General features: G+C 35.7%; 1 protein-coding gene across 2 annotated transcripts in view; it reads right to left on the minus strand.

Moving 5' to 3' along the window:
• Nucleotides 1-14,129, minus strand: part of ATP6V1H (ATPase H+ transporting V1 subunit H) — a 47,703-nt gene that overhangs the window by 15,819 nt on the left and 17,755 nt on the right. For both annotated transcript variants that reach the window (XM_058805903.1, XM_058805913.1), the window contains exons 6-12: nt 12,403-12,507; nt 11,311-11,355; nt 9,046-9,143; nt 7,417-7,609; nt 4,232-4,410; nt 3,304-3,429; nt 1,045-1,146 (exon numbers count right to left, since the gene is read on the minus strand). In XM_058805903.1, coding sequence (XP_058661886.1) covers nt 1,045-1,146; nt 3,304-3,429; nt 4,232-4,410; nt 7,417-7,609; nt 9,046-9,143; nt 11,311-11,355; nt 12,403-12,507 — 848 coding nt within the window. The remainder of the gene's footprint in view (nt 1-1,044; nt 1,147-3,303; nt 3,430-4,231; nt 4,411-7,416; nt 7,610-9,045; nt 9,144-11,310; nt 11,356-12,402; nt 12,508-14,129) is intronic.

Consider the following 14,129-nt stretch of genomic DNA (forward strand, 5'->3'; position numbering starts at 1 on the left):
AACTGGGAGGAGGAGGAAGAGGGGAACTATTCAAAGTGATGGTGTTTGTCTTTCCAAGTACCCATTATTCATGATGAAGAAACACCTGCTTTCCCTGGGAGGGCTGAACATCTGCCTGCTCATGAGAAGCAGTGTATTAATTCCCTATTTTGCTTTACCTATTAAATTGTCTTTATCTCAACCCACTATTTTTTTTGCTCTTAATTTGTTTCTCTTCCCCCATCCTACTGTAGAGAGTGGTTATATGGACCCTGAATTGACATCAATTTAATCCTGTGCAGAAACCAGGAACAGACTGCTTCTTTGCTACAAAACTTAAGTCACATGTGCCTCTGTGTAAGTGATGAGCCAGTTTCCTGCAAAAACCAAAGGCTTCTTTCTGCTTCACTGGTCTCTACCTTAGAAGTGCAATTACTCAGTAAACATCTTCCCTCACAGGTTTTTAAAACAGGAAAACATAGCAATGTCCATGTGTATTTCAACAGGAATTTGAGTTTATAATGAACATGAAAGCTTTCACAAAAATGAATTATTTGTCTAGCTAAAACATGCTTAAATGGAAGAGTGAAAACTGAATCTGTGGATCACTGAAATTACACCACCAATTATTTGTGGAAAAAAATTTCTCTGTAGTCTTAAGTCACAAAACAGTCTTTAGCTGGAATAGTCCATGTCTACCCCAAGTCCAGTAATTACAGTCCAATTAGTCATAGAGAGGAAAAATTATATGTTGATTAATCTCTTGATAGTTCCTCCAATTTCTTCTGGTGCCTGGCTTCTGGTTTAGTCTAAACATTGTATTCAATACTTTAATCATTGCTTCCCTTTACAGTTAAGAGACACTGAAATCTATTAAGTCAAAGATCCAGTTTGCAGTTTCTCATCTGATCTAGTATGTGTTTCCTTATCTTTCCAATAAATAAAACTTAAGCATAATCTGCATCCATTTGTACCATATTTTAATACAAATAAGCAGAAAATGCCACAGGCAGAGTACACACTCCAGCTGCCTTCTAGGATAACAGCATTCTGGCATTTTCCTACCGTTTCCCACGGGGATAGTGGCGTACATATTCTCCCACGTCATGAGCAGCTACAGCCAGCACCTGCGGATCATCAGAGACCTCCAGAAGTTTTGTCAGGATCCTAGGAAAGAATGTGAAACAATGAAGTTCCACGTTTTAGGTTGGTTTTTATTTTTTTGTTTTGGTTTTCTTATTTGTTGATGGGTTTTTAATCAGTGATAACTTAAAATAAAAAAGCCCATAAGCATAAAAATGTTTTACAAGTCACCCAAACAGTAAAGCTAGAACTTTTTCCAAACAATGCAGCTGTACTTAACAAAACTGGGAACCTGTCCTAATTAACAAAATTATTTTAAGTATTCACTATAGTCAGTTTAGTGAACTACATACACAAATACCTATAACCAAGGATTACAAAATCTCTCCTTTTTTTTTTACTTTGGCTCCAAGACCAACAGTTTTGAATTCTAAATAAGCTTCATTAGAAAGCAGTTCTTTCCTAACTCAAAGACTGAGATGAGAGCTATGCTCCTTGCAAATTCCTCCAGTGCCACATTATTTTCATAGTATGCCTAGAAACACAGAGGTGTAAGAAGCATAAAACAGCTTCTGGACTCTTAACACTGTCTGAGTTTTTTAATTAAGAAGTTAAACCACCTTTAGTGAAAAACAGCTACAAGTAACACTGCTCTCTAGACAGTAATGAGAAGGGAGGAAAATAACACAGACTATGAAGGTGAGATACAGCTGAAAAGGTTAAACATAGAGATCACTGGAAAATTAGAGTATTCTACGCTTAGTGAGATGACAAATGTGTTCTAATCAGACAAAGTTAGAAACAAGCTGAAATCGGTAGGTTGAAAATTCAACTGGAATTTAAAAAAGGAACATGCTAGTAAAATTAAATTACCACAGCCACTGCCTGCCTCCCTAGAGGCCAGAAAGTGACAGGAAAACCACTTCTCAAATGAAAAGAACTCCTACTTTTGACAAGAATAGGAAGCAGAAACTTGAACCATAAGACTAAGCAGAAGACACCAAAGAGCCATATAATGATGTTGAACAAAATATAAGCCCAACATCAAGGCAGGCAATAATGCAGAAGGTAATAAAACAATTATGTTTAACAGTAGCATGAAAGTATTAGATTTAGAAAAATAATAAGTAGGCAGATAAGGAAAAATAAAATTATATGGCTCAAAGCAAATAAGGATTGTTTGTCAAATGCCTTACAAGGCAAAAAATGAAGTTCTGAGGTGCAAGAATCTCCCCATTATGTTGTGGCGGAGGGTGTTTTTTGAGGATTGGTTTGTTTGGCTTGGTGTTGAGTTTTTGGGGGATTTTTTTAAAGTTGGAGGTGTGTTAGGAACTACTGAAGATTAATGTCTTTGCAGCAGCAGAAGTGCAAGAAAGTCCCAGAATCAGGAGAAATAAATACAGCAAAACATTGTAATCACTACAGGAAATACTAAGCCTCAACATCAACTTCATGCCAGAGTTGTCAGCATCCAAAAATTTTAAGTCTATAATCCTACATATTTAACAATATGCACTCGGGGAAGAATTTATCAGAATTTTTCTAAGGTATCAGGCCAGCTGAAACGCACATAACGCTCAGGATCACCTTGCTCTTGCCATGTCTTCTAACATCTCACATGCTCCATTTGACCTCCTGATATCTGTTAGATCTGGCACTTATTAGCAAGCCCTGAACTGGAAGACCACCATGTGCTATCAGTTAATGACAACAGCCAGGCATCATTTCAGGACATAGTTTCATATGCCAGACAGCCAGTCCTCGACTGCAAATAAATATGGGTTCAGGTTCACTTCATATAACAATCTATGTACTGCAAACACAGTCCCAACACAAAATAGACACATTGCAACATAATGCACTGAGTCAAATTTCTCATGGAACAGTACCACAACTTTCAACTCCCAAATATCCAAGACAAAAGTTCATTACTCAGATCAACATCACACACAACACAAATCTAAGATTAAGATCCAGTAAAAACATTTTTTAATCAAATCAAACCTACATCCAAGTTAAACTAAAGATATTCCCTCTATCATAAATACACTTTCACCAGTAAAAGCAAATAAACAGTTCTGGTTTTGAACACAGCAAACTATACATTGTAAAATAAGCAGGATGTTATGACTTGCTTTCATTCTTGACTTTGTGTTAAAATGTAAAACCTTTATTAGAGTCTGGTTCATTTAAACACAGAAAATATTAAAGGATCACATTATTCAAGACTTGAAAACTTACTTGAGCAGTTCATAATTCTTCTCATTTAGTCTTACAGCATTCTCCCGCCAAAACTTCTCAGATTTGTGCACAGGACTCCACTCCAGTCTTCCTGATTTGAGCTCAGAGCTGTATTCATCAAAGGAGCTGCAACACAAAACCTAAATGAGATATTGGCCAAGCTTCTACAAACTCTTTGAACCATATGCCCAAGCCTGTCCCTAACAAAGCTGGAGCTCTAATTGCTATGACACATTTGGAAGTCAGTGCTCTGCAGAACATGAGAATTGCTCCCTGTCTCACCATTTGGTAAGCAAGAAAATGCATGAGAGGCAAGAAGAAAAATTTGTTTTCAAACACAACCTTCTATCCGCCCCACAATACCATTCCCAAGAAATAAATTTGAAAAAAAAAATTTAAAATGCAGCCAGGCAAATGCAACATTTGGAATTTAATTCTCTGTTTTGCTGGGTTTTTATGTTTTAACTTCCCCAATAAAGGATTTCAGTCTACCTTCCATCCACTTAAACCTTTGACACTACCTACAATATGCACTTGTATCTACTACCTACAATGTGCACTTCAATTTAGGCACAAGACCAAGAACTAGGTAAACACTAGCAAAAACTTTAGTTAATCTGGACAGTAGAAATTATTCTAATCAGGCAGACTTCAGTTTTGACTGGAAATCCTTTAAGATCACTTTCAAGTTCTTTAACAATTTCTCAGTTACAAAGATCACATTTATAAGTGAAGACTTATTTTCTATTTATTTTCTATTCAACCTCTAAATACTGACATACAATAGGAAACTAACAACCAGCACATCTCTGTATGCTCTTACTAAATAGCACTTACATATCATAATTCTGTAGATATTTTAGCCTTAAAAAGGTTCTACCAACATTCACATAACTGCATTTTTTAAAGTGCACACCGCAAAGCATACCTAAGGTCCTGCACGCTCTCACCAAGCTTGTCCAGTAGAAATTTGATATCTTCACTGATGTCTTCATCATCATATTTCTGCTGATCCAAATTCTCTAGCTGCTTTAAAACCTTGCACTGAATCATGGCAAGAGCATATTCCTGGCGAGTTTCTCTCTCAGTAGACTTCTCTAACAAATTCTACAGAAGTAAAGATGTATTCATTTTGTTTAAGAACAGACTACTTTGAAACAAAGCAGTATTTTAAAGAAATACTCTTACTGGAACTTTTTTCATTACTAAATGACAAAACTGACCACTTCCTGAAAGAATCTCTTTCTTCAATAATAGAAAGTACAAATTCACCTGTTTTGAATATTTTCCACATGAAACTGAGGTGACTACAAATACTATTCAAAGAAAAAGGGCAGGCTTATATCTCAAATACCAGAACTTCCACCATAAACAGCCACTTTTATCTTGGATTACCATTTTAGCTTTCTGTGCAGCAATAGCATAAGGCAGAGAGCCTTTAAAAAAATAACCTGAAGTCTTCTTTCCAAATCAAAGTTACCATCTGGATTAGATCAGCTCTTTTCAAGTTTGGGAATATTCCAACTAGACATTTTTATTTAAAGAGAAGCTTGTTGGTAAGATTGGAAGTACAAGAACAGAATGCAGTAGTCAAGTTCCAATATCATTTAGTCATTACATTTCTACTCATTTTTATCAGCTTTCAATTCTATTTTTCAATTGGAGTTGGCCACCTGCACTTTTTGATAAAGCTAAAAACATGAATTTCATATAAAAGACAAAGTCCTTAATAAACAGAACAGGTGTTCATATAAATAATATTTAACATCTGCCAGAAATAAGCAGTGAAACTATATAGAAGGAATTTGACTGCATCAATCTTGTGACAGAACTATTACACTTAAGGTTCTTTTATATCAGACATCCTATTAGTTACTGAAGCAAATCAATTTTAAAACTTGAAAACTAAATCTAAGTTATATTGCTGCTTTTAATGGCCATATATAATTAGCTTTAATGTGCAAAAAAAAAAGGCACCCCAGTTTCTACTTCAGTAAGTGAAATAAAAGATAATTCACAGAAAGTAATGCTAATTAGAGTTAAAACTGCTAATGAGAGCAAATGAAAAAATAATGAACCTTAAATAAGACAATTCAACAGGTTCAAGGAGCAGGTGGGAAAAGGTTCCAAAGAACTCCTAGTTAAGATGATTGCAAGCAGATGTGGAAACTATTCCAAATATTATTACCTATCTCATACCATAGTGAGATGCTCAAGCTTTTCACAGTGAATTTGAAAGGATATGTTAACAAAGTAAAAACACAAATATATTACTATATAGAATGGATCAGTAAACCATTCAGTAATAAAATCCAAAATCTTAAGGAATAAGACTGGGTCTAGGAAGGAAACAGATGTAAAAGGGGATAAAAGTATGAAAAATGAGGGGATAAAATAAAAGGCAGAGAAAACAGTACATTCAAAGAGAGAGGAGTGCCCAATACTTGTTGCTTTATATAAAAAAATGTAACATTTGCAGTTATATCCTTCAGGCACTTAACTTGATAAAAAAGTGAAATATGTCAACTAAGGAGAAGTAATAGAGAGGACATCCAAGCTGCCAAGACTCATGGAGCACTTTCCATAATGCATAGACAGATTAGGGAATCATCAAGCCTAGTCTTTTACTCAATTCCCCCCCCAGAAACTGTGGCATCTCATACAGGACAAGGACTACTTTTCCTCTGCTACCTATATTAATTTTGTTTCAGAACTCACAGCTCTGATGTCTAATTTCTAATCTATTATGTTCCTGGCTGCCAGTTAACAACTCATCTTCACGCCAACACAAGTCCTTAATGTTGGAGAAAGGAAACAGCTAAGTTACACCCCCCAAGCCTGTAACAGAAACAACTTATTCTTTCTTAGCCTTAATTTAAACAAAACTTTAGCTTCATTTTTGTCTCCTCTTGCAAAACACAGAAGATCTAAGAACTAGCAACTTTTCTTCTATTTTTATGACCTCAGAATAGGAAGAAACTGGATATTAACTGCTGAGCTTCTCAGCTTCTTTTTCTCTTTTAAATTTTTTTCCAATTTGTCTTGCTATATGTCCCTACTTAATCCTAACATTAAGATCTTTAAGAACACTACAAAATCTAGAGATTAAGAAGAGTAAGAATATAGTAAGAATATATAGTAAGAATAGCTCCTACTGAAGATTTCATACCACTGTTCTCCTTCAACAAGACAAACAGCAAATTTTTATGCTCTGCTTTATCCAGAAATATTTCAATGGCAGATGTTTCCAGATAGAGAGACAGAGTAAGCACCTTCACACAGCTTATCATTGCTAATCAGCAAATCAGTAATCAACAATTTCCCTCTCCCCATTCTAATGTGCTTGCAACACTTACTATTGGAACATCCAGGAAAACAAACAGCTTCCAAGACCTGCATTTCCTACTCAGGAATACCAAGTGCTGCTTGAAAACAGCATTACAAAGTTGTTACAGCTTTCCTGTATTACTCACAAGACACTGGCAAGCATGCACATAAAACTAGTAGCATCCATGAACCTAAAATGGTACTCTCATAGTAAAAACATCAAGCCTAGGAACTCAATTTTTCCTAATTATCTCATATAGGACCAGGAATTTTCAGGTAATGAAGACACAGTAATTCAACTAATCACTCTTACATGGGTATTCTCATCTGCCTTTACAGAGCCACCAAGAAAAGGTTTTTGGACTAGTAAATAAAAATAAGTTCTCAGTTGGACAAACATATGCATTCAAAATAATACTTTATTAATTAAAACTTCATAAGGGAAAATTTATCAGCTATTAGTAACTCCAGGGTTTTACAGTAGTACCAGTAGAAAAAAACCTTGAATTAAGTAAGAGAAATCACTAGTGCCCATGTTAACATTGGTTGTTTTAGTCAATCTTATTTAGAGAAGACATTGAATAGCAGGTACCTATTACTAGTAATAGCCTGTATATTACCTGTAGCAAATGCTCAAGGTAACAAAAAGTAAAAGAGAAAAAAAACCCAAAAAAAACAGAGAGTTAAACTTTCAATCTGCTTACTGATATGGTCCAGCAGAAATAACTGTTCATCAGCCACATTTGAGACCTAGGACTCTGTGAGGGAAGCACAGCAGGTACTCACCCGAAATGCAGCGAGGATGATCCTGGTTACTTTCTCTTTGACAGATTCCTGAAGAATATCCGACAGCACAGGGACAATATTGTACCGACGAAGATATTCACACATTTGAGGGCTAAATGCCAGCAGCCACACACAGAAAATCATCTGATACTGCAGCTGAAAACCGCATTTGTTGCTCAAGACACCCATGATGCTAAAAAATTGACATAGTACACATTTAATTTTTAAATAATGACTACATAGGTTGCATTGCTCCAATCTGACATGTTCAAAGAAATGGTAACACAAACTTATTGGAAAGAGCTGCTGAGGATGAGCATACAACACACACTTCACAGTAACCTGCATCACTATTTATCATTGTATAAGCAGCTTGTTCAGAAAGCCATCTTTTAAAGAGATGCTTTTTATGCATTAGCCTTAAAGCCATAAAGCAGCTTTTTACATTTGAACTGATGTGGTACTGTATCCATCTTCTGGTTAACCAAGACAGTTTTTTCTACCGGTATGTTTAAAGCATTATTTGTCATTCTGGAAGAAACAGAAATCTCAGCCATTCCTTCGCTTAAGAAGAAATAAATAGAACAAAATCTACACAAATTGAACCTCATTCCTTAATTGTACTTGTCCACAGGAGTGTCTGCAATGAGCTAAAGTATTCATTATTTAACAGCAAGTTCTCAGAAAATGGCTCATAGATACAAATATACAAACTACTGCTAGAAAAATAATAGCACCCCAAGATCTTCAAGAAGACATCATGCAGATGGTTTGCTCAGCTGAAGTTTTGAAAATTTAATAAGCAATTTACAGGTCAATTTTGAAATAGATAACTCAATTTAAAATTTTAAAAAATAATCTACATTCAAAATCATTCTTATCAAGTTTAAGACCAGTTCAAACATGGTGAAACACAGGTTTATTGTAATGCTTTAATACTTGATTAAAAAGCTTCCTTGGTTTCATCAGTGTCACCTTGACACACAGGAACATCACCTGAAATTTTACTTCAGTAAGAATTTTGACTTTTCTCCATTTCAGTGTAAAGGGATATTTTTCATTAAAGTGGAAATTATGTACCAACCATCCCCACTAGAGGCATAGATGGCAGAAAAATTATTTATAAGCAAGCATTTTTTAAATAAGATTAGTGCTGAAATCCTAGCCTAATGCAAAGCTATTTATTAGGAGAATTGGATAAAAGAGTGACCTACTTGAAGCCATATGTGGAAAAAAATTAGTCTTAGCTCCAGAAAATGTTTCTCCTTTCACTAATATTTTCAGACAGAACCATTCCAAACTCAAAGACTCGGATGATTAGCAGAAACTCATTTTGTTAGTCCCTGTTCTACTAAAAAATAAACAGAAGATCTCCAGCTGAAGACAAATGGTTATATTCCTGTTCAGATACATACTTAAGCAGTTCTTCTTGAACAGGCAAGTTGCATCAATGCCTCAACAGTGCAAGTTTCATTTGTCTATTTGATTCTGTTAATGTTTGAAAAAAAATCTCTTTTGTAGGCAAACAGAGCAGCTGTCTATTACAAGAGAGTTCTATTCCAATAAAGGTCACTGGGGAATGCACTACTAAATGCATGTATATCCATATAAATGGAAATAGGTGCTCACCAATTCACTCCATCTGCTTCTACCCATGCAAAGCGGTATTCATTGACCCTGAGCATCAGCTGCAGACATCCAGCAACACACTGTACATACTGGGAACTCTGGGTGAAAAGAACAACACTTCTTACCAGAAGAGTCAGGTAGTAAGAGCTGAAGTACAGTTTTCCTAATTATGCTTTACTGGCATAAAAGAAGAGAGTTCTGAATATTAAAGAAGTGTTATGCAAGCAATACCACTTTACATTATCAGAATATTTGAACATGCCTTCCTTCAGTATCTATGAATGAAAGCTGTCTTCTGTTTGAATAAAGTTACCAGAGCATGTTTTTCTTTCTTCTTACTCAAGTGTCAGCATTACCTTCACTGATTCTAATCATACATTAATCACATATGCTGCTGATAAAATCTTGTTTGCTTTTTTCCTCCCTATAAGCCTTTTCCTTGAAATTCTCATAGTAGCTCACCCACATAATACAAACTCAAACCTTTCAAACATTTAATGAAGTAAAGAAGTTAGGCAATCCCATATGAAAAGAAAGGAGGCAATAAACAGAATTGAAAATAAAGAGTAACTCATTCTGTGTCTCTCATGAGAGATTTAAGTCCTTTATGTAAAAGCTAAGTCTGTGCATCTAGGCTCAAATCATCTAGATCAATTTCCCTGTGAAAGTATTCATTTTCACACTCCATGCAAATAAAACAGCTACAAACACACAGACCGATCTCCCACTCCAAATAATGCATTAATTTATCTGGATCACCAACCCATTGAACTTGGAGTTTTCTTTTTAAAGAGTCTGTCATAAAAGCATTGTCTTCCACCACCATTATAATTGAAATTTCATAATAAGATTCCAGTTCTCATTTCCTGTATAAAATGCTACAACTGCATCTCTAATTTACTCTGAAATTAGCCAGGACCTGCTTGAAAATCCTGCATAAGCTAGATCTGAATCCAAACACTAACAAAGTTAAGACAATACTTACCCACTTTAATTATCTAAAACATATTTGCACTCTGCTGCTCTGGGTCCCTGCCATGGCACGGTACATCCATGCAGTGCCACAGTGCAATGAATACTGATTTCTGAGCACATCAGAAGAGCTCATGGCTTCACAGTAAGTGCTGCTGTGTGCTGCAGAACTATATATTCTTTTATGGCTGTGTGACAAAAGGCTGTCAGTCTAACGACACCTAACGCTATGGAACACAGATCTGCGCATGAAATACTGAAATACTCCAATTTATATGCTCAGGCCATTGTTTTATGCCCTACCCAAAGTCATGAACAACAGTCTAGCATATTTTCTACTTTAAACCCCAGGTGGGCCTAAATTAGGAAAAAACCTCCTTTAAACCTCCTCCTGTAGAGGAGGTTTCTCCTCTACAGGAAGCTAACACTTAAAAGCCATGACTACACTTTGAAGAACAACAAATCCCAAGTTAAATCTTCTGAGAAACTGTGACCACTTTCAGGTTGCAAAACGAACAAAAGACCAAACTGAACTGTACTCCACGTTCAAGAGCTATGATCAACTGCCTCATCATGCCACAACACCACAGAAAATCCAGTCAGGGTGATCATTTGCATTTGTTATACTGCCTCAGTTCATTTCCAAGCCCAGCAGCTTTTACAGCTACAGGAAATACAGTATTTAAAAAAATGTTGATGCTAAAAGGACAATCTGCTTTCCTCTGAATTCAAGCTACTCAGATATGAAAAGTTTACAGCTTTGAAAGCACTCCTGCAATTTCATGCCACAGTGGTTTATGGGCAGTATCAGCTTTAATATCTGATGTGCCCTTTTCTGAGTTCTGCACAGCACAACAGCCAAAAGCTTCTCAGTTTCAGGTTTCTTCAACAAGTCCAACAGCTCAGTGGTAAACAGACAGTACTGAATCACAGAATCATTTGGGCTGGAAAAGACCTCTAAGATTACCAAGTCAGGGACTTAAAACTGTTTGAATATTAAATTAATTTTATATAATTTTTTCAAGTTTTAACAAAGAGAATCCTAGACACATCAACAGCTTTAACAAGACAAACTAACTTGTAAAATATACACTTCCACTGCCAATATTCTATGTGAAATGAAGTGCTTAAAAATACTTTTGTTTCTTGGCGCCATCACCTGGCACTCTGCTGTACAGTTCTGATTCCAAGTACTTCTTATCACTGGCACCAGAAGAGATCTACACGTTAATCCGAGGAGTGAACATCACCTGCCCAAAATAGCAGATTGACAGATTTCAAAGATATACTCACATCACTTGTGGAGACTGCTCCTGAATCCCCTGTACCACGTAGTTTCTAGGAAAAAAAAAAAGTTTAAAATCAGAATTGTTCTTCACCCTTAAGGAACAGCTGTTACCAAGTTTCCTTCAGTTCTCCAATCTTTCTAGTCATTAAAAAAAAAAAAAAAAAAATTAGAATATCTATTCAATATTTTTCCTGCTTAATATATTGTACTGATTTCCCACACACACTTCATGTCTGGGAGAACAAGCTTGGAACTGATCTGGTACATCAACATTTTTAATAATTTAAGTGTGGATTTATTCAAGACATTTATTTATCTTAGAATTTGAAAACTGCACTCTTGCACCTTTCTGAAGGAAACTCCAACTTAAAGATTCTCATTCCAGAGGGGAAAAAAAATTCTTCTTTAATAAGCCCAGTTTAGAAAACTATGAAAAATATACCATTAATAAACCCACTGAATGTTTCTCGGCTCTCCAGAATCCACTTCTACTACAGCACTAAGAGGAATGAATGACAAATCACTGTTTTGAAGGAAAAATGTCCAGAAATTAATGCAAAGGAGAATGATTCATCTTTTAAGGACAAGCCAGAAGTTCATGGTTCAAACAGAGCCAATACTATAAAAACACTGTCCGAGTAACTTGGAATTTATGCAGTTAGAAGACACAGGACTAAAAGTAAAGGCTTTGTACTACAGTAAACTGGAAAAAGGTTTTGGTATTCAATTTCTGCTGCCATGTTACTTTTCTTCCCAGCAAAAAACTCTGATAACCAAAATAGTAGAGGCAAGACAACTAACTCTCATCTCATATTTTCTCAGTGTCCAGAAGAAAAAAGATAGTGGGAACCAACAGAAAAGGCAAAAATATTTATTATTAATTTACAGTTCAAGGACTGGAGTAAAACACTTAAAATACTAAGCTAAAAAGTAAGTGCTTGAATAAAGAATATTTACCTTTAAAATGACAAAGTAAAATATCATTTAAAAAAAAAAACAAAACCAAAAATATACCTCTTGTTTGCACATTTATACATTCATATTCTTTAGAAAGTTTCCAAAGTTACTATGAAGTTTAAACAAAAGTAGCTTTTTACCTGTGAACTAAGCTGAGTTTTAATCCAGTTGAAATAGTAATTCAAGTCACTGCCTTCCATAAGCTCCCTCCCCCAAGCAGCCAGTTTGGCAATAATTCTTGCTGCCTGAAAAAGAATGCAATAAACCGATTTTTCAAACACAGCAATTTCAGAATTCAGTGAGAAGTTCTCTAAACTTTGGAAACCAGTTTTAGATAAAAGTTAGTCCCTTACAGAAATCTACCTGTTTTCTATGTAGGGGACAGTTTGTGCCTGTTATCAGTTACCTATAGCTGTTGAAGTTAAGAAGGCACCAGTGAAGAACTCAGAAGGAGATGGAGGGAAGCTGTCGATGGCCTACTGCTGTAGGACACTACTAGAGTCAGAAATCAATCAAAAGCAAGACACTTGGTGGCCTAACACATGCAGGCTTGATTTAAGCAATGTGGCATATGCCAGTACAAATGGTAGCATGGTATTGAAGTGTTTTTGTACTTAAACTGAAGGAAGTCATCTTCAAGAAGGGAGAAGTTTCAAGCCCAGAAAAAGAAGAGCGGAAAAGTAAAATGTAGAGTACAATTTAAGAATGAAGTTGGGGAGTAAAAATGTGGTCAGGTTAAGAATTTTCATTATGCCTATGGCTTTAAGAATACTTAAACAAGAGTATATTTCTACGTCGGACTTTCCAAATCATATTTGAAGTCAATCTACACAGCAGACTGCAGTTAATTTGCAAAAGCAGTTGAGCCAGCTAACATATAAAGAGACAGTGCAACCAAGAAATTACTGAAGCAGGGCTTCATTTGCATGCACACAGTTCCATGATGCAGTGAGGACACTATTCCCAGCCACCTGCCACCTTACTGCATTCACATGTGCAGCAGCACCACCACCACTGATTGTAGAGGGATTACAAGTAAGAGTCTGGAACAATAATTGCTACATTAAAATGTGTTAGATTCCCTTCTTAATGCAAGTAAGTCACCCTAAAAAATCCCTCCAGCTTTAAAACATAAGATATTAGCTCTCTAGCCAACAATTCTTCTGAGTTAAAACTGCTATCTGGCTCCTGAATGAGACCATTTTTGCTTAGCAGAATTTGAGCCTACACAGAGGATGAGTATTTTTATCTGTCTCATCAGATGTAATGATGCAGCATCAAAAAATATTCCAGAGTGCATAGTAAGGAGAAAAATAAACCAAACAAAAATCACACAATCCTAAAATTTGTGTTTAAAAACATTCATGTGCTTTAAAAAAACATGCACTGTACTAAAAGGTAAAATAGGCAGGAAACTTAAATAGTGTCCACTTTAAGTGGATTCTCTTCACATAAGATTCTCTGTGTCTTGTCAAATTATTTGTATATTTTTGCAGTACCTAAAGAAAACAATATCTGAATAACACAAATCTGAGCAGAGAAATGCTGACCATCAAAATTTCTACACCATATGTTTAAAAAACACTATTCCAGGGAGACTAAATAGTTTGCACTGCAAGGGTCTAAAAATTATGCTTTACCTGCCTATTTGGGCAGTCAGCATTGTCTGAATGCTCAAACTGCAGTTTTGCAGGATGGGTCTTCAGTAGCACTACCACCAAAAAACTCACAAAACAAACTGCATTGGCCAATAAAGAACCCCAGCCACCTCCTCCCTCAGCAACATCAAGAAAACTGATTCCCATCCATGCAGTCAACCTGATTAAATAAATAAATCAAGCCTGACATTTTTCTTGAGAACAAGCCA

This window comes from Ammospiza caudacuta, chromosome 1, assembly GCF_027887145.1.
Source record: "Ammospiza caudacuta isolate bAmmCau1 chromosome 1, bAmmCau1.pri, whole genome shotgun sequence".
In the NCBI taxonomy this organism is placed as follows: domain Eukaryota; kingdom Metazoa; phylum Chordata; class Aves; order Passeriformes; family Passerellidae; genus Ammospiza; species Ammospiza caudacuta.